Raw genomic sequence first — 24,559 nt, 5'->3', positions numbered from 1 at the left:
TGTCCCTCCAGTTCCAGGGAAGAGTCGGATCCTCCGGATCCACATTTAATGAACTTTGAAAACACTTGACTCCCAGCTTATTAAAAACACACCTAAAAAGAATCAGCAGGAATGACTAATTTCTGAATATTCATAGTCAAGAGGTAAAGGAGACAATTTCTCAGGCTTACGTTGGTGGTGGAATGTGAGATCAAGCTGTTCCCATAGCTCTGACTACATGGAGTAAAAACCAGTAGGTCTAAGTTTCAAAGACTGAACAGAACACTGTGATAAGAGGTTAGGGAGTTGGAAGAGCAGAGTGGTGGGGCTCTTAATAGACCCAGTGGGGAAGGAATAGCATCATGGAATCACTAGGGGATATAGACAGGCATGGGCGATCTGAATTCATAGAAATAAGCTCAAGTAACATGTAGAAAACTAATCATTAAAACAGAAAGAGGAACCGAAAAGCATGGTGGGGTAAATTTAGAGTATTAACCAGGGAGCCAAGAAAAAGGGCCTCATTTCATCATCATGATTAATATATTTCATCAAAGGGATCTCTCATACCCTAGTGCCTTGACATTGTTGTTGATCCGTAAGACAAGGGTAGGAAGAGAGGTAGGCTGATAAAAAGCTGGTTACTGTCTTGGTCAGGACTATATACATAACACGTGTACATAAATGCCTGCCGTGAGCTTTTTTTTTAATTGAAGTATAGTTGATTTACAATGTTATGTTAGCTTCAGGTGCACAGCACAGTGACTCAGGTGTGTATGTGTGTATATATATATATATACACACACATACTAGGTTTTTTTGTTTGTTTGCTTTGCTGTACGCAGGCCTCTCACTGTTGTGGCCTCTCCCGTTGCGGAGCACAGGCTCCGGACGCGCAGGCTCAGCGGCCATGGCTCACGGGCCCAGCCGCTCCGTGGCATGTGGGATCTTCCCGGACCGGGGCACGAACCCGTGTCCCCTGCAATGGCAGGCGGACTCTCAACCACTGCGCCACCAGGGAAGCCCTACATACTAGCTTTTATTCCATATAGTTAGAGCTTTGTGAACAGCCTGATTTCATTTTCCACCACAGTGGAGGCCTGAGAAATTGTCTCCCTTACCCCTTCTTCAGATTCTTTTCGTTTATAGGTTATTACAAAATATTGAGTATAGTTCCCTTTGCTATACAATAGGTCTTCGTTGGTTATCTCTTTTATATATAGTAGTGTGTATATGTTAACCTGCTGTGGGTTTTACTGTACTTCATCATTCCATGCAACATTATATTTGGGAAAGCAACAGAAGTGAGGTATAGAACTAGGTTTTCTGATAAATCAAGCTATTTATTCTTTCCTTTAAACGTGGGCTAGCATAGTTAACAATGAATTCATTTAATGGTGAATAAGTCATTGTACTAGGCTGGGGAGGTTAAGGAAGAGGGAAAATGGCAGAGGTGAGAAAATACTTCTAAAGCAGTTTGACCACTTGAGATTTATTTATTTTATTGTCAATATTTTGTGTTCTGACTGAAATATTCTTTTTGAATTACAACCAACATTATAAATAACTATACAAATTCTTCAAACCTACAATAATTTTAAACTTAAAAAAAAATATCATAAACTCACAGAGAGTTTCAGAAATAGTAGAAGTCCCCCATATCCTTCACCTAAATTCTCCCAGTGGTAACAACATATGTAATTATAGTAAAATATCAAAACTAGGAAATTGACATTAATGCAATTTACACACCTTATTCAGATTTCACCAGTTTTTACATGCACTCGTGTGTGTGGGTATATGTATGTGTGTGTCAAACTAGCAATACTTCTAACCCTCCAGAAGAAATATTCTTCAGCTTTTTTTTAATACTTGCTAGTCATTTACATATGATATTATCTGATGCTTTTGCTTAGTGGTATTCTATTACTACCTAATACTCTAATACTATAATATATTTTTTCATTTTCTTTCCTTGTCTGCAGTGTATCTGTTAGACTTTGGAGCAGTTGATGAATGCTAACTTTTATTAATTTCTTTAAGTATTGTATATATTACTCCTGAGGGCCAAAAAGAGGATTCACAGTGTGTATTGCTAAGTATAGAAACTGTCACAGTTTAAGTCCATGTTTAAAATTCTTTCAGTATTAGGCTATCAAAAGGTCTGTGACTATAATCTTATTTTATGTATCTGTTTGTCATTGTCTTAGTTCAGATTACTCTAACAGAATACTATAGACTGGGTGGCTTAAACAACAAATATTTATTTTTCACAGTTCTGGAGGCTGGGAAGTCTAATATCAAGGTATTGGCAGATTTGGTTTTCGGCTTGTAGATGACTGCCTTCTTACATGGCAAAGAGAGAGAAGGGAAGCAAGCTCTCTTGTATCTCTTCTGATAAGGGCACTCATCCCATCATGATGGTACCACTCTCATCACTTAATTACCTCCCCAAGGCCTCATCTCCAAATATCATCACATTGGGATTAGGGTTTCAACGTGTGAATTAATTAGGGGTGGGGCAGACAGAAACATTCAGTCCATAGTAGTTATTTTGAATGAATTTTCCTAGTATATTTTGAGTTTCTTGCTAGTATAATAAAAAAAATTAATATCATTGAAGCTTCAGGGACTATGTGTAATTGTAGTCACATCAGAAGGTATTATCTTAATTATCTCACAAAAACTAATCACCAAAAAGTGGACTGTGTGCTTTTTTTTCTTCTTAAAATTTTTAATTTACCTTTTTTAAAAAATATATTCCTTAAGCTTTTTGCTGAAGACAGGGTGAAAATCCATTTTCAGCTATTTTCCATTCTTCTTAAGTTTTTTAAGATTTCCAGCATTTCCTCCTTATAACTCAAGTTGAATAAATGATCGTGGGGATTCTATAAAAGATATTGTCAAATATGCTGTCATCAATAGTAATGAGGAAATACAGTTGCCTCTGCCTCACAAAATAAGTAGGGTAGCAGGCGAAGAAGTCAGGAAATCTTGTCAATCATTCGAAGACTTAGGAATGTGGGTCCTTGTGAGTCTTGCTGGAAGAGTGAAAAGGCTTTAGAGAAGGACCCAGGAGACCCAGATCTAGTCTTTGGCCTGTCACAGTTTATCACTGTCTTACTGACTAAATTTTCTCACTTGTAAAATAAGAGAAGTAATGTCTGTTTTGCTTACATCACAGGGTTGAAGTGAGAATCAGATGAGGTTAAAATACTTTGAGAAGTGGAGAGTGTGATATAAAGTGGTAATATTATCAAGAACAACACAAGCAGTCAGAAACAGCCGCTCTGAGTGATATATTGGAGAACACCTCAAACACATCCCTATGGCTTGCTCCCCTCTCCCCTTCTAAGGGGGCTTTTGAAGTAGACTCAGATGGAAGGTTTTCACTCAGATTCAAACAGAATCAAAACATGCCAAGGAGAATGGGCACATCAGATGTCAAGAGGGAATCGAAACAGTGAGGGGGGGAGCCAGAATCCACAAACAGCTGAAGATGTTTGTTCCAGGAAAGAAATGAAATAGAAAGTAGTCTTTCTCCAACTTGCCATTGCTTGATTCCATACAAGTATAAGTTTGACTTTCAAGCAATGTCGTGGTAACTAACTGGAGACCTCTTGCATGTGTCCTGATGTCTCTGGTTCATCGCTGAGCTCATTCACATCTTGTTTTCAGACCCGTGGTAAATCTCAAATGAGTTAATATTTCAATCCCCACTGACCCATCTGAAATAAAAAAAGTTCACAGAGCAGTGTGACTAGAGGACTGGGAGAAAGCAAACGAAGGAGTAAAGGTGGTATTTTACTACCTAGCAAGATTTAGTAGACCCCACAGATGTATACTCTAGACGAACTTCGCCTAACTTGTATGTGTTCACAATATTATAGAAATGAGTTAACAGGCATTCTCTGATCTGATTTTCCATCTTTCCAATCAGATAGCCAAGGTAAAACTTGTTGAGACCTGTAATTGCAGTGGTTTCTTGTTGGGTAATGTAGCAGATGACAAAAAAAATTTTTTTTTTCTGAGTAAGAAAAAGCCATTGGACAAAGACAGACATGATTTTTAAATCAAAATGCTCTTTAAGCCAAATGGTTTATTCAAATAAAAATTATATAATACAACGTTTTACACTTACTAGGGGCCCTGGCAGCAGTGCCCTTAAGAGATTCAGAGAAGTGATGCATTTTTAAGTCCTAGTTTGTCTACATGTGCTTTATTTTAGATGATGTCCAATTTAAGTCACTGGTTTATATATCCTTATAATTTACATAATTGGGTTATCTTCTAGAAGTCTCAGAAAATATGTGTCTTAGTAATATTGTGAACATATGCAAGAAAGCTAAACAGGTGACTCATTTCCAAGGGACATAACGTGGGACATGGCTAGTAAAGTTTGTTTTTAGGTGCGTGTGGGTCAGAACATAATCTAATGAGTATATTGTTTTCTGGACTAAAATCTACTAAAATTTTCTTCTTATGCTGAAAATACTTTACATGCTCATAATCTGTCATCTCTGAAGAAAAATAAAACTGAAAAACAGACTTTTGTCTGTTTTGTGACTTTCATATTTATTGACATCATGAGTATACTTTTTGCTAACCACCCTTTTGTTCTTTAGGAGAAGGAAGAAATTGAATCATGTTCCCGTACTTGAATAGGTCATGATGATATCCATTGTTCTATGATCTATTTAAAATCCATGTCAAGACAGAGTCCAACTAGGATATAAAAATAAAAAAGATGACTAGTACTTTACTTGGAGCAATGATCATTGTCATCTAAAGAGTGGGCTGTTTAAATGTAGTTGGCAGTTTGGACCCTCAATTACAGTATGCTGCAATATATGATTTAAATGATATTAAAATATAAGTGTCAACAGTGCAGTATAACTTCCCTGTCTCCCCAAAATAGCCCATGTATTATGATGTAGAGCCCTGTACAGAAATCTTTACAAGAAATGTTTTTATAAACAAAATAGTCACGCTGTTCTTCACTTACAAACGTTCACTGTACATTAACGATGCACATAATAAGTGCAAGGCTTTACTGCATTTTAGAAATACAGAACCATGTTACTTCTGTTTTTTAGTAATATGGTAGAACAGATATTCAATTAAATCTCTCCTACCACAGTATATCTAAAACTCATGGGAAAATATTAAAGAACTTTTCAGCGCACGGTTGAGCTAGTGGGTTACCAGAGTATTTCTCTGAGAAAGTGCAAATTTATCAACTACGTGGGCAACAGGTGGACACTAGGCATTTCCCAGGGTGAGCAACCAATCCCAGCCAGACTGGAGATGGAGTTTTAAAAGTCCAGAGATGGCAGGAGACAAGGCCTTGGTCCAAAGGGTGAGAGAAGCTTTCTGCATAAAACGGATCCCCTGAGGTACTATCTTCAGTGCAATAACCATAGAAAAAGAAAACCTACGCAGAGAGACAGAGGATGTATTTGACTTTCTCTCCCTGGGTGATAGATAGGGCAGGACGATAAATAAATAACTACCTTGGAGAATAACTAAATTCTCTTGTGGAATTTGCACCTATAATCCATATTACTTGTATGGCCCCCATTTTTAATTTGGTGGAACAGGTCCTGGTTGGTGTAGCCCAAAATATGTGTTAGAAGTGAATTTAAATCTTCTTTAAAACAATGAGTTTTCCATACCATCCTCAAGGAATTCACAAAGGTAAAAGCCTAAACAACATGATCTCCTAATTTGACAATTCACCAACTACATGGGGGAAACATCAGCATGAACACAAGCCAATAGAAAAAACGAACAGCAGAATTAGATTCACCTATTTAGAATTATTATATATAATTCATATGCATCAAGAAATAAATATTGAAAAGCATTTTTAAGAAAAATTGACTATCCAAATTAACTGGGTGGACTTGACAAAAGAGCTTTAAAAAGTAAAACGTATAAATAACTGAAAAGAAGAATGCAGTGAATGGACTAAATAGCAGGTTGGTCATGGCCGAAGATAGGACAAGTGAAGTATAGGACTGAGCAGGTTACACAGAACACAGCCGAGAGAGAGAGAGAAGGATAGGGGAAGCCTGAAGGTGAGATTGAAGATTAAGACAGTGTGAAAAGGTCTAATGTATGCTTAACAGAGATTCTGATAGGAGGAACCATAGAATGATGTAAAGGCAGTGCATCAAGGTACTAGCTTACAGAGGTACTAGCTAAGACTTCTGAAGATTTAAATATTAAACTACAGGTTTAGGAATTCCAAGAAAGAATGTTTAAAAATACATACATATAACATCTTCATGAACCTGCAGAATAGAAAAGACAAAGATCTGAAAAGCATCCAGAGAGAACTAGATTGCCAGATGGCTGATTTCTCACCAGAAACAATGGAAGCTAAAAATTGGTGGAATGGCATCTTTGAAGTGCCGTTAGTCTAGGATTCTCTATCCAGTGAAATTAGTTTTTAAGAACAACGATAAAGTAAAGTCATTTTCTGAGGCTACCGAAAGCCTCTCCGATGGGTACATATATAGAATGTTCTTCAGAAAGAAATTAGTGATCCCAGAAGGAAATAAGAGCTACAAAAATAAACAGAGCAAAGAATGTAAATCTAAGCAAACATTGATTGTTTAAAGTAGAACAGTAGTGGGTGATTTCTAGAGTTAAAAAATCCAATGTATAACTATAATTATGGGGGGATCATGTCAAGGGGTGGATAATCAGTTAAAACATTCTAAAGTCTGCATTGTTTGGGAAAAGGTGAAAAAAGTATTAATAACTTTAGTGTTTGTGATCTTAGCTATCTATTATCAAATATCTAGGATAACCATTAAATAATAGAATATAACATCCAAACTAGTACAGGGTAAAAAATACAGAAATGAATATGAATATATGAATACATAGACACTGTAAATGGACTGACTCTTGAGTCAAAGACAGAGATAGCCTAGCTTCAAAAAAACATAATTATAGTCTACTTATGAGGCATACTAATATGAACACAGAATATTTTAAACTAAAAGGATCAAGTGGTTTATAATTTAAATATTAACCAGATATCTTTAATTTTTATTGCAAGAACCACAGTGTTACTACATATTCATAAACAGTTTGTTTCACTAGAAAGACTTGATAATTCCTTTCTAAACACAATAAAAATTGATAAAACTGCAAAGAACATTAACAAATCCACAATATAATGAACAAGCTTGACGTAATGGACTTATATGGAACAATTGGAGAATACACATCCTTTCAAGCACATGGAACATTTATAAAAGTTGATCATATGCTTCGCCATTTTATGAGCTCACAAAATTCAAATGATTGCTTCATAAAAATTATATTCTTTTATCATAAGTTAATCAAGTTATTGATCGATATAAAAAACATAACACCTGTATACGTTTGAAAAATTTAAATCATACTTCTAAATAACCCATGGGCCAAAGAATAAAGCAGAGCCACATTAAAACCATAGGTCCTCATGATCCTGTAGAACTTGCATTAATTAATAATAGAGCCAGTGAAGTATAAAAACAGTAGACTCATAAAGGGAATTTGACATTTGAATAAAAAGAACCTACACCATGAAGTAATATGCAGTAAGAGGCTAATGAAGATTCATAGTAAATAATTACTATGCTCAGAGGAAAATTAGTAGTCTAGCTTGGGGCTTACAAAAATATTTTTTTTAAAAAAGAGATCATTTTTTCTGATGATTAAAGTGTATAACCAAATATCAGAGGGCAAGATAATTATGAGTACATCAAAATTAAATAACTATGTGTGACAACCTAAAACTGCCATAAATAAGATTGTTACGTTCCAAATAAAGCATTTGGAAATATATTTGCAACAGGTATGATGGAAAGGCAATAAGTGATATGGGCAAAAAGCATGAAGGCGTTATTCAGAAAGCAAGAAATAGAAATAGCTAATAAATATTTGAAAAGATGTACAACATCAAATGGAATCAAGGGATAAAGAGGGAAGCAACAATGAGATAATATTTTTCAAGTCTGCTTGGTAAGGATGAAAAAGATTGAAAACTTATACATAGGGGTTTACGTACACAGGGGTTCGTCCAGATATTTTCTCCGTTCTTCATATTGTCATTCAACTTGGCTTATGGCCTGTCTTTTTTTGTCACTAATTAAAATTTGGTGTTTTGTAGTACTATTTATCAGTCTTGCAGTTTTTATGAGGTTCGGTTATACTACTTTTATCTTCTGTTGACAGTGTGACAGTATATTCTGTACTCTTTGATCCAGTAATTCCACTTCTAGAAATTTGTCCCAAGGTATATAAAATTTTGTATATACAAAACTGTTCTTTGTGGCCTCATTAATACTAGTGAAAAAATGGGTAAATTTCCAGAAATAAAGATTATGATGTGTGTGTGTGTGTGTGTATGTATATATACACACACACACACATATATAGGTATATGTATATAGGTATATGTATGTAGGTATGTGCCATTTCTACATAAATATAAAAGATTATATAGCATAATAGTAACCATTTAAATGATATATAGATTAATCTTTACATAAAAAGAGATGCATGATATTACTAAGTGGAAAAAGCAGGATATATCTCTGGTGTGTGAACTGGTGTGTACCTATCGGTTGTAAGCAGCTACTTGTTTATAGTTGCATAGACAGTAGTTATATCCCATGATGAGTGTGTAGAATATGCTGTAAAATAAAAAGTACCAGAACCGAATCTGGGGTCCTGAGTTCTAGTCACTGTTGGGCTATTTTTGACAGATCTCTTTACTTCTCAGGGCCTCCTTAAGTGCCCTCATCTCTAAAAATGTGGGAAGGGAGGTGAGCACTGACTTCATTAGCATAGAAATACACCACAGTGGTTGTCACGTCCCGCTCCCGCATCCAGGGCAAGCATTAGTCGTCAGTCCTCGCGTTCTTTCTCTGGGCTTAGCCATGCCTTAGAAGTGTTCTCAGCACACACCGTATTAGGCCACCCTTTCTAAACAGATTGTCCTTTGCACTTGACGCTTCTTTGCCATCCTTGGATAAGATCTTAGAAGTCCTTTCAGCTAAATGATTTTTCTGATTAAAGAACTAAGTTATTGTGGTGAGAAATAACAGGGAATATCTTTCAGAAAAATTTTGTACTTTTCTGGCCGCCACATCTTAAAAAAGCAGTAAAAAGGTGAACACAAACAGGTAAAATAGGTTTTGATAATATATTTTATTAAGTACAATATATCAACATGTAATTGATATAAAATAACTACTAATGCATTATTTTATGTTGTCTTTTCACATAAGATCTTTGAAATCCAGTGTGTATTTACAGCAATCTAATCTTAGATGATGAATTTTCTTCATGAGATGAGATCTCATTAGATGAGATCCTTGATGTATATTTTAATTTCCTGTTTAAAAAGTAGTTTCTCATACCCATATTCTTACATTTTGTAATAAATGAACTGAGTACTCGTTTTTAAATTTAATTAAAATTAAAAATTAAGATGTGGTCACAGTAGCCATATTTCAAGTACCTATTAGCCGTATGTGGCTGGCGTTTACCATATTGGACATCGAAAGTTCAGAGAATACAAAGGAACATACAACTTGATTTTAGCCTTCAAGGAGATTTTCTGGTTGGGAAAGCAAGATATCAAAAATAAGCATACAAGAATGTAATCCAAAACAGAATGTAATTAAGTGTAAGTGTAAGTGTAAAAGTTTGCCATGGACAGACTTAGTGCTACTTGGGTAAGAAGTTCCAGAAACACCTACAGCTTGCTACATTCTTCACCACTTTGAAGTCTGAGTGGTGTCGAGGATGTGTTGAGTTTGGGAGAATGAGGTGTCTTCCTTTAGAAAGTGTGTGTGTTCTCCCTGCAGGCACGGGACCCGCTGTGCTGGAGAAGTGGCCGCCGCAGCAAACAACTCTCACTGCACAGTTGGCATTGCTTTCAACGCCAGGATCGGAGGTATGGGAAACAGACACGAGTGGATGTAGAAACAAGCCAAGAGCTCTCACCCTAACTGGTTTTCAGAACCCTTTTCTGAACTAAAGACAGGCATATGTTTGCATAATGGAGTTCAACTACTGCTGACAGCAAAATGACTGTGTTAACCTGTGTTATGAAGTGGCCCCCCTAAAGCGTTGCAAACACAGACATTTCTTTCTTTAAATAGGAATGAGAAAAGGTTGTCCAATAACGAAGATGGGGTCATTAGCATCTATACCAACTTTTGGTACCTGGGTCAGAAAGAACTAAGGATATAAACAGGCCATAATATCTCTATGGAAAGAAGCATTTTGAAATTCTGTCAAAGCAGAAAATTTTTTTTTTCTTTCCCATAGGCTTTACAAAAAGTTCCTTTTAATTGTAATTAAAAGGTAAATAGTAAAATCTCCTTTTGTAGTCCCAGAGTATAGTAATGCTATTACCATTAATAATTGCAGGTTATATATATATATATATATACACACACACACACATACACAAGCTCAAATATACATATACTTACTACAAGGACCAACCAAAGCAGTGTAAATTCAGATATTAATAAAACAAACTCTTACTTTCCCATTTGTAATCATCTTTTTTAGTATAGCCTGGTGACACAGCCACGCACAAATGGGAAGAAAACATTGTAAGAGATGGTATAGATCCTACTGGCTTTGAAGGTGTTCCTCTAAGCATCTTCTGAAGGGTTTCATAAGATGAAGCTCCTCGAACCAGGCTGACATCCTTGTTTCCAATATACTATTTGTTTCCAAATGGTAAACAGAGTTGGATCTAAAAAATAGAAATGATAGTCCTTTCTAAGGTTAATGTAGATGTCTTATAACATGAAATAATTGGGGTATATAATGACGGTGCTAAGGAAAGGTTTTCTGAGACTGTCTTCTGTGTCATTCCATCAGTAAATTTGACTGCTTTCTTTCTTTCATTTCACCAGGATTCCTAGAGTGTGGCAGCTTATTAACCAGTAATTAGCAGTACTCTTGAGAGCATCTGCTCTGTATCAAGGGCAAGGTTCATGGAGGTGTTATGGAAAGGAAACAGACATCCTCTGAAGAACAGTGAGGGTGCTGGAAGCCCCTGCTCTCCTCAGGATAGCTGGATGACTACAGTGGCTGTCCAGTCAACCCTACTTGCTGTCCAGCGCACACACACACTCACATACACAGACACACACCCAGGTCCCTATCATTACTATTCAGTACTAACCCAGCACTTCTGACCTTGAGGGAGTGAAGGGATGAACTTGTGAAGTTCACAGATAAACTGCTGACCTAGCTAAACAAGACCTCTAAAAAAATGAATGAATGGCAATGCCTGACAAATGTTCTTTCATCCTAAAAGCAAAAACATTCTAAATTATAAATTTAACCCCTAGACCCAAGGCATGAAGGCTTGCAGTTAGTTAAATGAAGAAAAAGTAACCTTTCATTTTTAAACTTGAGAAAATAAAATCCTTACCAGTTTTTGGTCAGAAAATTAATATTATGCTCTAGATATGATTTTATCAAGCATGTTTTCATGGACGTCACATAAATTTCACGGTGTAGAAACTGAATTCAGGTGCTGTGTAGACACTCCTGTGTTTAGACATACTGATTCGATTATTTCAGGCCTCCTTGTAGTGGTAAAATAGTTCCATTTTATGCTTTTAAATAGAAGTAAGAATATGAAATATTTCCTCTTTATTTGGTAAAAACCATGCAGATGAGTTTTGAATATTCAAATGGCTGCTGAGGACCCAGTATGTGCAGAGCGTCCTGCTGGGTATTTTCCTCCCACAAAATAAACTGCTGAAAAGCTTTCTAAGTATGCTTTACATTCCATAATTTTTAAATGGACTTGTTCAGAACCTTTGTTCTCCACATCACCTGTTTCTATACATCTCCTTTAAAAATACACAAGCCTAGAAGAAAAGATAGTCAAGAGATAGAGCAGCCAAATGCAACATCTTTAGGGATGCTTTGGGGAAATTTAAGGGTGGGTGTTTGTTTCCCCCTTTTGTTGGAAAAAATATGAAAGGACAGAGTGTCATATCTGTCATGTAATTTAAAATGGTTTAGCCTAATATTTATATTTTTAGATGAAGAAAATGTGGCAAAATGTTAACAGTTGTTGAGTCCTGGCTGTATCCGGGTTCATTGTCATTTTTTCTGTTTTTCTGTGTTTGTTATTTTATAGTTAAAAGTTAAACATTTTTTTAAAAGTACAAAGAAGATATGGTTCCTTCAAGAATATTTTTATATTCCACCAGAATTCCCACCTCAAACCACATAGGCTCTAAAGCTGCCTGATTTAGGGTTTTATTATTTAATCCTCATTTATTGGTAACCAAAGAAAGTTGAAATCCTACTAGATAACGTTTTCCTAAGGAGTAAATTTGGTCTATAAGGACATAATTTTAAAATAATACAATGTCTCAGTGATGGTATTTAGCTTCAGCTTAAGGAAAGATATGTTTACTTATTAGGTGTTTTGTTGTTATTGTGTGTCTGTAAAATAAAAAGAAAGCTTTTTATTTGACAATTTTTTTTAGTATCTTAGTGTCTATTTTTGCAAATTAAGGTTAATAATAAATTCCTATCTGTCTGGTGGGAATACTTACATGAAGATTAATGACTAAACATTGCCAAAACCCTTTGAGAATTATTTGATGTGTAACATACACAGAGGGCATTCTCATTTATTATTTGACTTATAATAACTTGGCTTGGCAAAGAAGTAATACTTTAAGTTCACATCAGTATTTCAGATTAGGAAATAATATTAAATATGGAGGAAATTGGACCACTCTAACTTGGCGGCTTTCCAAATTTCTAAGACTGCTGAGGTTAGAGTGTTTTATACCAATTATGAGCACAAGGTACCTAATGAAGAGAAGTTTAGGGAAGATGGATTGCTTGAGGCTCCCTCTGTCAAGAGACAAACCTATCCCTTAAGACAGATAAAGAGAAGGGAAAGAATGTGGAAACTTAGAAAAAGAGAACAATGGCTAAAAACGTTTTTAAAGAAGTTTTGCTCTTCTACATGGAATGTAACTTCCTTTCCCCCCAAGAAAGCTTCAGAAAAGTCTTGCACTATCCTTTTCTGAGGAACATATGCTGACTTAGTGTTGATTTAAAGGTTATTCTTTCCTTAAAAAAAAAAATGCTACGATTGAAATATATCTTGGTCTGTTTGGGTGAAGCTTCTGTTGAGTTACTTCCCCTTTCTGTCTTACAGGAGTTCGCATGCTGGATGGAGATGTCACGGATATGGTTGAAGCAAAATCAGTTAGCTTCAACCCTCAGCATGTGCACATTTACAGTGCGAGCTGGGGCCCAGATGACGATGGCAAGACTGTGGATGGACCAGCTCCACTCACCCGGCAAGCCTTTGAAAACGGTGTTAGAATGGTAGGTGTTTTTTTTTATTTTTATTTTACTGGAGTATAGTTGATTCACAATGTTGTGTTAGTTTCAGGTGTACAGCAAAGTGATTAAGTTATACATACACATATATTCATTCTTTTTTAGATTCTTTTCTCATATAGGTTATCCCAGAATATTGAGTAGAGTTCCCTGTGCTATACAGTAGGTCCTTGTTGGTTATCTATCTTGTATATAGTAGTGAGTATGTTTATCCCAAGCTCCTGATTTATCCCTCCCGCCCACATTTCCCCTTTGGTAACCAGAAGTTTGTTTTCAGTATATGTAAGTCTGTTTCTGTTTTGTAAATAAGTTCATTTGTTTCATTTTTTAAAAAATTAGATTCTACATATGAGTGATATCATATGATATTTGTCTTTCTCTATCTGACTTACTTCACTTACTATGTTGCTGAAAATGGTATTTCATTCTTTTTGATGGCTGAGTAATATTCCATTGTATATATGTACCACATCTTCTTTATCCATTCCTTTGTTGGTGGACATTTAGATTGCTTCCATGTCTTGGCTATTGTGAATTGTGCTGCTATGAACATAGGGGTGCATGTATCCTTTAGGATTATATTTTTCTCTGGATATATGCCCAGGAGTGGGATTGCTGGATCATATGTTAACTATTTTTAGTTTTCTGAGGAACCTCCATATTGTTTTCCATAGTGGCTGCACCAACTTACATTCCCACCAACAGTGTAGAAGGGTTCCCTTTTCTCCACACCCTCTCCAGCATTTATTATTTGTAGACTTTTTAATAGTGGCCATTCTGACGGGTGTGAGGTGATACTTCGTTGTAGTTTTGATTTGCATTTCTCTGATAATTAGTGATGTTTAGCAATTTTTCATGTGCTTTTTTGGCGATCTGTATGTCTTCTTTGGAAAAATGTCTATTTAGGGCTTCCCTGGTGGCACAGTGGTTGGAGGTCCGCCTGCCGATGTGGCAGACACGGGTTCGTGTCCCGGTCTGGGAGGATCCCGCATGCCGTGGAGCGGCTGGGCCCGTGGGCCATGGCCGCTGAGCCTGTGCATCCGGAGCCTGTGCTCCACGGCGGGAGAGGCCACGGTGGTGAGAGGCCCGCGTACCGCAAAAAAAAAAAAAAATGTCTATTTAGATCTTCTGTCCATTTTTTGATTGGGTTGTTTGTTTTTTTGACATAGAGCTGCATGAACTATTTGTATATTTGTATGTTTTAAAAGCACCTCAGCTCAAACTGTGTTGATTGGTGATGACTTTCATATGAAGCCACCTCTGAAATAGTGAGTTTCCAATCCTCCCGTCTAGAGGAATGCATGGAGCTCTAGGCTGAGTCAGTAGACAGGATTGTGCATTGTATCTGTCCTGCAAATAAGCTAAGGGCTAGAGAGTTTCCTCTGATGAGAACAGAGGTATATTTGGATGCTTAGATTTGTTGAAAAGAAATATTTATTAATATGAATATTAACATTAATATTCATCAATATGTTAATTTTGGATTTGGAGATATAAATTCTTGAAACTGTGAGACTGAGAACTGGAGATATTGAAACCCTCCAATTGGTGTTGATAGGTCATCCAACAATGCCCTTCTGGGCATCTCCCTTGTGTAGTCCCTTCCCTAGCTTCACCTCTGTCCCAGGACAATATTATTTTTCTGTTCCCACATTCCCTAACCAGGCAGCTTAATTCATCATCATTTTCCTTGATTTCACTAAAAAAATTCACTGACCACTCCTCTCCCCCAAATTGACCATATAATCTAATGTAATAAAATACCTGTTTCAAATTACAGATCTTGAGAAATCCTGTCTTATTTAAATTAAATTAAAGAATAAGGGCTATACAGTTGTAATACTCCACCAGAAGCAACTCCTTTCTCTTTCTTACTCGTGAATGCACCATTGAGTGATTTAAAGCATATTTTAAAAAAGTTTTTATTGAAGTATAGTTAATATATAATATTATATAAATTACAGGTGTACAATATAGTGATTCACAATTTTTAAAGTTTATAATCATTTATAGTTATTACAAAATATTGGCTATATTCCCTGTGTTGTACAATATATCCTTGTAGCTTATTTTATAACTAAGTTTGGCCCTCTTAATCCCTACCCCTATATTGCCCCTCCCCCTTCCCTCTCCTGACTGGTAACCACTAGTTTGTTCTCTATATCTGTGAGTCTAAAACGTACATTTTAATCATGTTCATGTTTGGCCATTGTTGATCTGGGCCTAACCTCTTTTTGCTTCCTCATCTCTTTTTTCTTTTTAGGAATGTAAGCGTACTCCACTCTTTTTTTTTTTTAATTGAAGTATAGTTGATTTACAATATTGTGTTAGTTTCAGGTGTACAGTAAAGTGATCCAGCTAGGTATATATTTTTCAGATTTTCTGTCATAGGTTATTACAAGATATTGAATGTAGCCCCCTGTGCTATGCGGTAAATCCTGTTGCTTATCTATTTTCTGTATAGTAGTTTGTATCTGTTAGTCGTCGACTCCTAGTTTATCCCTACCTCCTCCCTTTCCCCTTTGGTAGCCATAGGTTTGTTTTCTGTGTCTGTGAAGCATACTCCACTCTTACTACCCATTGGCACATACTGCTTTCTCTACAGTATGTGGTCTTTGACTCTCTCCCATGACCTACTACTGTACAGACAAATCCTATTTGACCATCAAACTTCAGTTAAACTGCTACCTCTTCCCAGAAACCTTCTCACTGCCCAAGCTAGAATTTAGTGTATGTGCTCCCTACCTTATTTTTCCTATACTTTGTATTCTTCCTGGTATGTATAGTCTTTATCGTATTGTGCTCTCTGTCAGAGTTTTGCATGTATCTTCTTCACTAAATAGTAAGTTCTTGAAGAGCAGAGCTTGTACTGTACGCACCTTTGTGGGCTTTGCAAAACCCATAAAGTCCATTGAATTCTAGTGAGTACTCAGTGAATGTTTGTTGAATTTAATTTAATTTACTGCAAATTATGCTAACCATAGGGTTGTTATAAATTCAGCCCAGATTTGAAACAGTGGAATGCATGCAGTTGATTAAGGTAACATTGCAGCTGGAGTACAGATAATTACGATTCTTCCACCTTTGTGGGATTGGGGTTAGGGTTTTAATCAGAAGTCTGAGCTAAGCCGTCTCCTGGTTATTCTGAAAGAGACTGGAGGGAAGACTTCTGCACTTGTTCTGTATGCACTTTCTAACTATCGTTAGGTTTGCTTCAGACTTTTCTAGCTCTGTCAATTTTCAGCTACATTAGAATGCTTTGAAACTAAGTTGTTGGGTAGAATTTTCCTTTAATCACCAGTAATCAGGTGATTTCATTACCAAAACCTTGGGCTGCACATTACTGTTCTTTCTCTCTGTGTCATCAGTACAATGGTTATTCAAGTTAAGTCACTCATGCTTAGTTCATATTTAATTTTCAACTGCATGTGTATGACTCTTAACATAATAAAGAGCAATCTGAAATTTCTCATTAAAATGAATCTATTTATGTTAGTAGTACACATAGCCTTATGAGTATATATAGAGAGAGAATGTCCTGTATTCAGTAGCTATCATTAAATCAGGTGATATGGACCAATGATTTTCAAATTTATTATTGCTAGTGAATCTTTCATTCAATGGAAATCTTAACTGGAAGTCTAATATATAAAACAAATACAAATGTGGTACGTTGGTGGAAGGAAAAAAGAGCTAATATTAGAAACAAGATGATCTGAAAAAGTTATTCAGATATATAGAAAGATTATATTCAGAAATAAATAATTTAAAAAAACTTATTCTATTCTCATCATTAATTATAAAAGTAATCCATGCCTGTTACGGTAGATCATTACTATAATGATGAAATTAAAATAGATTTTCCTGTCCAACTAGATAACCATTGCTAGGAGTATGGACTACATCTTCCCATACTCCTGTGCACGTTCGTATACCAAATGGGGATCATGTGTCTTTGCATGTTGCTGTTTTCACCTAACAGTGTATCATGCGTATCCTTCTGGGGCAATCCGGAGGATAGGACTCATTCATTTTACTCTTTCAGAATTTTTGGAGTATGGATATCCCATAATTTATTCAACTTTCAATTGAGGATCTCTCAAGGTTTTAATCTGGGAAAACAAGGACTTTAGTTTTAAAACAGACCATTTACTTTTAGAGTTAAGGCAGTAACAAAAGAAGTAACTCTTAAAAAGAACAAATTATTCTGACTTCTAGCATTGCACATCTAATTATGGAAAAGCAGCGGTGACTCATTTAAATGTGTTAAGATCAGCATGAGAGGGTTTTTATGTGTTTAATATACATGGGCTTGCGACTTAGTCTAGAGTTGAGTCTAGGATTTGTCATTTACTGCTCTCTGACCTGATTTAGATCAAATTACCTCTCTGCTTCCATTTCCTCATCTATAGTAGGGCAATAATAGTATTTACTTACAAAGATGTTACGAGTGCTAAGTGAGATGATAATGCATATAAAGCAATTGACACAGTACCTGGAACATAATAGGTGCTCAAGAAATACCATATATACGTTTTTCTTTCTTTGGAAAAGAGATCATGTTCTTCCAGAAAACTTTGTATTTATTCTCAGCCCCCCATTCTTCTCTCCTATAGCATTCCACACTGTGGAGTTCTAGATGATTCCATTTAGTTACTTGTAGTGGTAGATTAAAAATAATCTGATGAAAGTCAGCATAGACTTTCTGAGTTCTATAATGTCATTTATTTTGTTCTTCCTATGTCTATACTCACCTTCGATTTTACTTGCCTTATAAAAGCTCATCTTCAGTTTCATCAAGATAACCTCTCGGTATACAAATTCATTTCAGTTATCCATGTTTGTGATTTTTGAAGCAATATATTAGATAGCCTTTTCCAGGAAAAAGAAATCTTTCATTCTTCCACTATCAGGCATCAAATGAGTTGGTAAATTTTATATTCTTTGAGATTATTTTAATTTGTGTTCTTTGTATAATATATACTTTCAAATATATGGAAAATAATTGGATAATTACTTTATACGAAGTTAGATTATAGAACACAATAATGAAATAAATAAGTGATTTATTAGCTGAGTGATTTAAGGAATGAGGGAATAAGTGACTAAAAATAATTCCTTCAAGAAACTAGCTGAAAATCTATGTGGCAGTCTAAAGTCACCGTGACTTTAGACTGTTGCAGTTTTAACTACATCATCTAGAAACTACAGGAATTGGAATTTCTTCTTTTTATTAAGTTTAGCCAACTTCCGCACTGTAGATAAAAGACGGAAGAAGACGTCTAAGTTTTATACATAATACATAAAAGTTTCCCCATTCTAGCAACAAGACGAAACAAACATAGAAACTATCAAGACTATTTGAGCTAAGGAGAAGTGTTATGAATGCAATTAAACTGATGACTGGGGGGAAACAGAACTGATTTAGTTAGGGAGGACAGGGAGTCATCTTTGAGGAGGTGATATGTGAATGGAGACATAAGTGATAAGAAGCCAGTTAGGTGAAGAAATGTGGAAGGAATGCTCTGTGCAGAAGAAACAGCAAGAGCTAAAAAGCCCCCTGAGTGGAGAACGATTAGGGTGTATCTCCAGAACAGAATGCTAACTTGGGTGTTGGGAGCAACAAGAACAGAAAGTAGGCAGTAGTAGACGGCCACAGAAGTAGGCAGGGGGCTAGCTCAGCAGGGCGTCCTAAACCATGAAGAGGGTCTGCCTTTTAATCTGCTACAGAAAGCCAGTGGAGGTTTTCAGCAGAGGTAGTGGCCTGATGGAATACACAGTTTTAAAAGATCACTGCTGTGTAGAGAAGGGACTGCATGTGGGGCAAGGGATGGGAAGGCAAGAGAGGAAGATTGAAATGGTCCAGGAAAGAGTTGATAATGAGTTGGACTTGGGTGTCAAGACATCTGGAGAGATGGGTGGCAAGAGAGAGAAGCTTAAGGATCAAGAAAGCTTTCACAAAGGAAATAAATACATTTTGCTCAGGGAGTCCAAGTATAGATTGCATCCATGCCTTCTGCTTGCTAATCAAAAAATGTAGCAAATATTGAATTTCAAAGTGCTCCCCATTTGTTTACTATAAGATAAGTATTTGGCCTAGTAAAATGGAACACTGTTTTCAAAGACGTTATAACAAAATCAAAATTGATTCCATTTATAGCCCCTTTAGAATTAATGTGCCAAAACTGCATTAGAGAAACTATGTTAAACAAACCATGTCACAATTGACAACTTGCTCTTTCTCTCAAAGATAGCACTATGTTTGCTGCTACAGAGCTACAAAATTAAATGCAAGAATTAGAAGTATATCATTTGGGCTGCATGAAAATAATAATAGTAATACATTTAACATTTGCGAGACTACTATACTATAGTTACTCTCCTAAGCCCTAAAATAGATAACTTTTAATCTTCACAATAATTTCATAAGATATATACTCTTCTCCCCAATTTTGTAGAAAACAGATATTCAGCATAGCTAAAGAAGTCAGAATGTGGGCCTCAACGAAATCTAATAGATTTTTTTTTCAAGTTGTCATTTCTGTTCTGTTTGGCACATCTGTCTTCCTCCCTCCATCTGTGACCACATACTCTAGCTTTTCTCCTGTTACCATGGTGAATTAATTGCTCTCCTACCTGAGTCCACTGCCTCCAATTCTTCACTTGACCCCATTCCTTCTCACCTCATCAGTGACATGGCTCAATCAGTTAGCTTCTCTTTCATCTTTAAAATTTCCCTCTCAACTGTATTATTGCCATCCACAAACGTTCACACTGTTAATTCTCCTATCTCAAAAGAGAGAGAGGAGAATCCATCTCTGGGCTCCTATCTCCTTCCAATTACTGCCTCATTTTTTTTTTCACTTTGAAACAAAATTCCTTGAAACTGTGGTCCATACTTGCCCTCTACAACCTCATTTGTCCTATCATCTGGGAAGCCATGGCATCAGGACTCTGCCCCATCATTCCACCGAAGCTGTTCTTATCAAGGTCACTGTGAAACCCAGTACTCTTCTCTGAGTTCTTATCTAATTTGTCCTGACAGGGACTCCTGCCTGGTTCTTTCTATCCACAATATAACATACATGCATTCCAACCCTTCAGAACCCCCTTTTGGCAATTTTTATCCCTTCTTCTATGTATTAGATTTACTTACCTTGTTAATTGATTGTCTCCTCCATGAAGGCCCTGAGTTTGACTGTTTTGTTCTCTACTGTATCCCAAGTACCCAAAACAGTGTCTTGTACTCTGTAGGTATTTAGTGAATGAATGTATGAATGACTTCCATGCCAATTTGCTGCGTATACTGAGTTAATTTTCTTAAGGGTCACACTTTCATTGTTTTTGTTTAATATTTTGGAAATGAGTTATTAACGTACGTTGAATAGTCTGGTGATTAGTGTACCCAGACTCTGCATTCAGACTCTTCAGTGGGTTCTAATACCTTGCCTTTTTCGAGTTAATTAGCCTCTCTGAGGATCAGTTTGTTCCTCTGTACAATGGAGCTAAATGCTAGTAATTAGTTTATAGGACTATTATGAGGATTATATGATTAATGCCTGTTAAATACTCATCAGAGTTCCTGGAACATAAGAATCTCTCATTATGTTATGAATCTTAATCATTATCATCACTAAAAGGGCAAGAGTAATAAAAGTGAAATACTGATTAATCATGTAAATATTATAAAAAGTTTTAATTGTTGCAAATCTCTGGGTTTAATCAATTTCATATTGCTGAATGGTCCTTAGGGAAGGTAAGTATATAATCTTGAGATTAAGGAATGGCCAAAATAAATGGGAGAAAATACCCAAGGTTTTCTAAAGCTTTTCCGTAAAACACTAATTAATAAAATGCTAAAAAGGGGGGGGGGGTGGGGGGATTTTGCTTTCAAATGCACTTGAGAAACACCACTTATTATATGCGTCCTTTAGAAATTTAAAAGCATATTAAAGGCTCTGAGAAGTCCTGCAGTAGAGATGTGTTTAAGTTTATTTAATCAATGTTCTAAACTTTAACCACACCAAAGCTTTTATTTTCATGACTTTTTTGAATTGCTGTTAAATTTCACTTTAAGTTCTTTAGAATTGCTTAGTGAAAATTCAGCTAAACTTATTAGAGTCAGAATGTTAGAACTGGAAATAATTTTAGTGATTGGGTTGTTTTTACCAACACTGTTGTATTTATTTACTTGATGTCACCGCCATTCACCCAATCTCCCTTCCTAAAACTCATCATTTCCTCTTTTCTTCGATCTAGTCATCTAATAAGTCTTTCTTTCCTGGACTACTTCTGAAAAGTCTGTGGAATCTGCCCTCTTGTCCTCACAACTAGAACCAACATCTCTCGTATAGACTTTGGCAATAGCATAATTTCAAAACTTCCATCCTCCCAGCTTGAGCTTCAACTTTCAATTCAGCATGAACACCACAGCCACAGAAGTATTTTTATATGTAAATCTTGTCATTTGTCTTCTCTTTAAAACTCATCACTGCTCCCTGTGACCAACAGGGAACATTCTGAGCTTCTTAGGAGGACACATAGGGTCTCTTACAATTTTGGCAGGAGTCTCAGAATGAAAATCTTGAGAAAGGATAGTTGAAAAAAAAGTTGCTCTCATTCAAACAGATACGATTTCACTTACCATGGGGTCCTTCGGATTGGCTCCTCGGTATGACTGGCAAAGACTTCCCTCAGGGGAAGCTCTTGGCTTCATCTGCCCACACAGTTCTAAATAAGAAATGATTTTATAAAATGAGTGAGTTGACTGACAATGTTTCAGAGATAGGGGACCCAAGGTTTGGTGTCAGAATAAGGAGCTAATTGCCTAAAATTGTCTTTGATAGACTCTTTCTTCATTCATTTATTTCTGGTTGCATTCAGGAAACACTCACTGGTGGTTATAATAGTCCAGGCACTTTGCTAGGTGCTAGTGGAAGGTGAATAATACTCAGGACTTGTCTTCAGGGAGCTCACCATGTAACAATGAGTAAAGGTTCTAGACAAAGAGCCATCAGACTCCCAGATCTGGTGAACAATAAGGACAGACTAAAGTACACACGATAACAAAACGTACTGTGTGCAGTCTAGTTGCCTTGCAGTCATCTTTTTTGCCCTAGTTGGGTTATTAAACTTTAATGATGCATTTGATATTCCTCAACAGGCATCTAATGCATTGACAGCATTTCACAGTTTCCTGACAAGTGTGTTTAATAATATCCTTTAGAAAACAAGCAAAAAACATAGAATTGAATCTTTTCTTTTTCCCATAATCAGAAATCCCTGTATTCGGATTACCAGTACTTCCCTGATTATTTTACTCAAAAAATATTTCTTAAGTATTCACTACATACCAAGCACTGGTTTGACGTTTAGCTTAATGTTTTATCTGGAGAAATCATGGGGCTCATTGTAGGTATTGTAGGATCATGGCTTATAGTGTTTGCTTTGCCATTTTATCTGCAAGTATACTTTCAATTTCAGATTCTTTTTATTTGAGCCTTTTAGGCTTTGGGGTTATCCATTAAGGCATTACAATGAATTCATGACAGAACCAGTGTCAAGGATGGGGAACAAAAGTAGGTGAAATCGGAATCGTTGGTCTCTAACTCCCTGTTGGAACAGTGGCCTTCATCCCATCCTCACCCTGCCCTTCTATTCAGGGGTCCCGATGGAAACTAGTCTCTTATGAAGTCTCTGATTAGTATATCTCCTTTCTATCATCAATTTCCTTTTCAATTCACCAGATTTTACAACTGATTGAATATTTAGAATATTTGCTGAAAGCACAAGCATGCTTTATTTTCACACATTGTCTCATTTACACACATGCACACACACAGTTTCTTCACCCTTAAATTAAAGGCACATGTTCACAAAAACAGGAGAGAAGAGGTATAATGAGCTTATATAATAAAGCAGTAATAATAATCATAATGAAATGAACCAATTCCACTCGGGAAGGATATGTTTTTATCTGATATACACCCAGCTGCAGCAGGCTTAGTACCCATTTGCATTTTAGTAAATGACAGATTGTTGTTAAATTAGTTGGCAAATGTTGTAAAACGTTGAAATAATATATGGGCAGGCAAAGATAGACAAGGGAGCTTTTTTTAATATCAGCTTCACTTCATGAAAATTGACTTTATTTATTTATTTAAATTTATTTATTTATTTTTGACTGCGTTAGGTCTTCGTTGCTACGCGCAGGCTTTCTCTAGTTGCGGCGAGCGGGGGCTACTCTTCGTTGAGGTGCGCGGGCTTCTCATTGCAGTGGCTTCTCTTCTTGCAGAGCACAGGCTCTAGGCACGTGGGCTTCACTAGTTGTGGCTCGCGGGCTCAATAGTTGTGGCTCGTGGGCTCTAGAGCGCAGGCTCAGTAGTTGTGGCTCACGGTCTTAGTTGCTTTGTGGCATGTGGGATCTTCCTGGACCAGGGCTTGAACCCATGTCCCCTGCATTGGCAGGCAGATTCTTAACCACTGCGCCACCAGGGAAGTCCCAAAAATTAACTTAAACTGGAGTTTATTTTTAAAATCCTCCCTTAGAATTTAACTATGTACTGATGGAACTCTGTGTTTTTAGAACTTTAACAAAGCTGAGAAGCGACTTGCCAAATGGACCCACTAGAACATTATCCATTTTGGAAACAAAGAAATAGATGTTTTCATAAATACATAGGTGGTTTCACATTGTGTAATTGAAGATTATCTGATATCCAAGTATCAGATTTAGATTACTGTGTTCTTGTGAATTGTGATGCGTTTATATGGAAAGAAGCACAAATTTGTCCTAGCCTTGTATAATGCACGTCAGGTATTTCTTGTCACCTTGTTTTTAGTTTAGAGATTTGTTATTAACACTGTGAGTGGTTTTTTTCAACTTTTGCAAATTCCATTCTAATTCCCTTTGTCCTACTCATGGATTAACCAGATATCAGTAACAGTCCTCTTTTCTTTTAGTTTGTTTTGTTCAATTTTTAGTGACTCCTGGGCCACCTGGGGATAAATGAAGTCCATATCACGGGAGTCATTCTAATATAGTCTGGATGTCCCTGTTATAGGGAAGATACAAAATCATACAGAGATTGGATTAGGTCAACTTGAGGTTCATACCAATTCTGAGTGTCTGTGATTCTAAACATAGATTTGAAAAAGCTGATGG

The 24,559-nt window shown here is 36.3% G+C and overlaps 1 protein-coding gene across 1 annotated transcript in view; it reads left to right on the top strand.

Moving 5' to 3' along the window:
- Window positions 1-24,559, top strand: part of PCSK5 (proprotein convertase subtilisin/kexin type 5) — a 317,195-nt gene that overhangs the window by 147,723 nt on the left and 144,913 nt on the right. The window contains exons 6-7 of the mRNA XM_067744135.1: window positions 9,855-9,943; window positions 13,208-13,380. Coding sequence (XP_067600236.1) covers window positions 9,855-9,943; window positions 13,208-13,380 — 262 coding nt within the window. The remainder of the gene's footprint in view (window positions 1-9,854; window positions 9,944-13,207; window positions 13,381-24,559) is intronic.

The sequence above is a fragment of the Pseudorca crassidens genome, chromosome 7, assembly GCF_039906515.1.
Source record: "Pseudorca crassidens isolate mPseCra1 chromosome 7, mPseCra1.hap1, whole genome shotgun sequence".
NCBI lineage: Eukaryota > Metazoa > Chordata > Mammalia > Artiodactyla > Delphinidae > Pseudorca > Pseudorca crassidens.
This window is presented reverse-complemented; position numbering and strand designations above follow the sequence as displayed.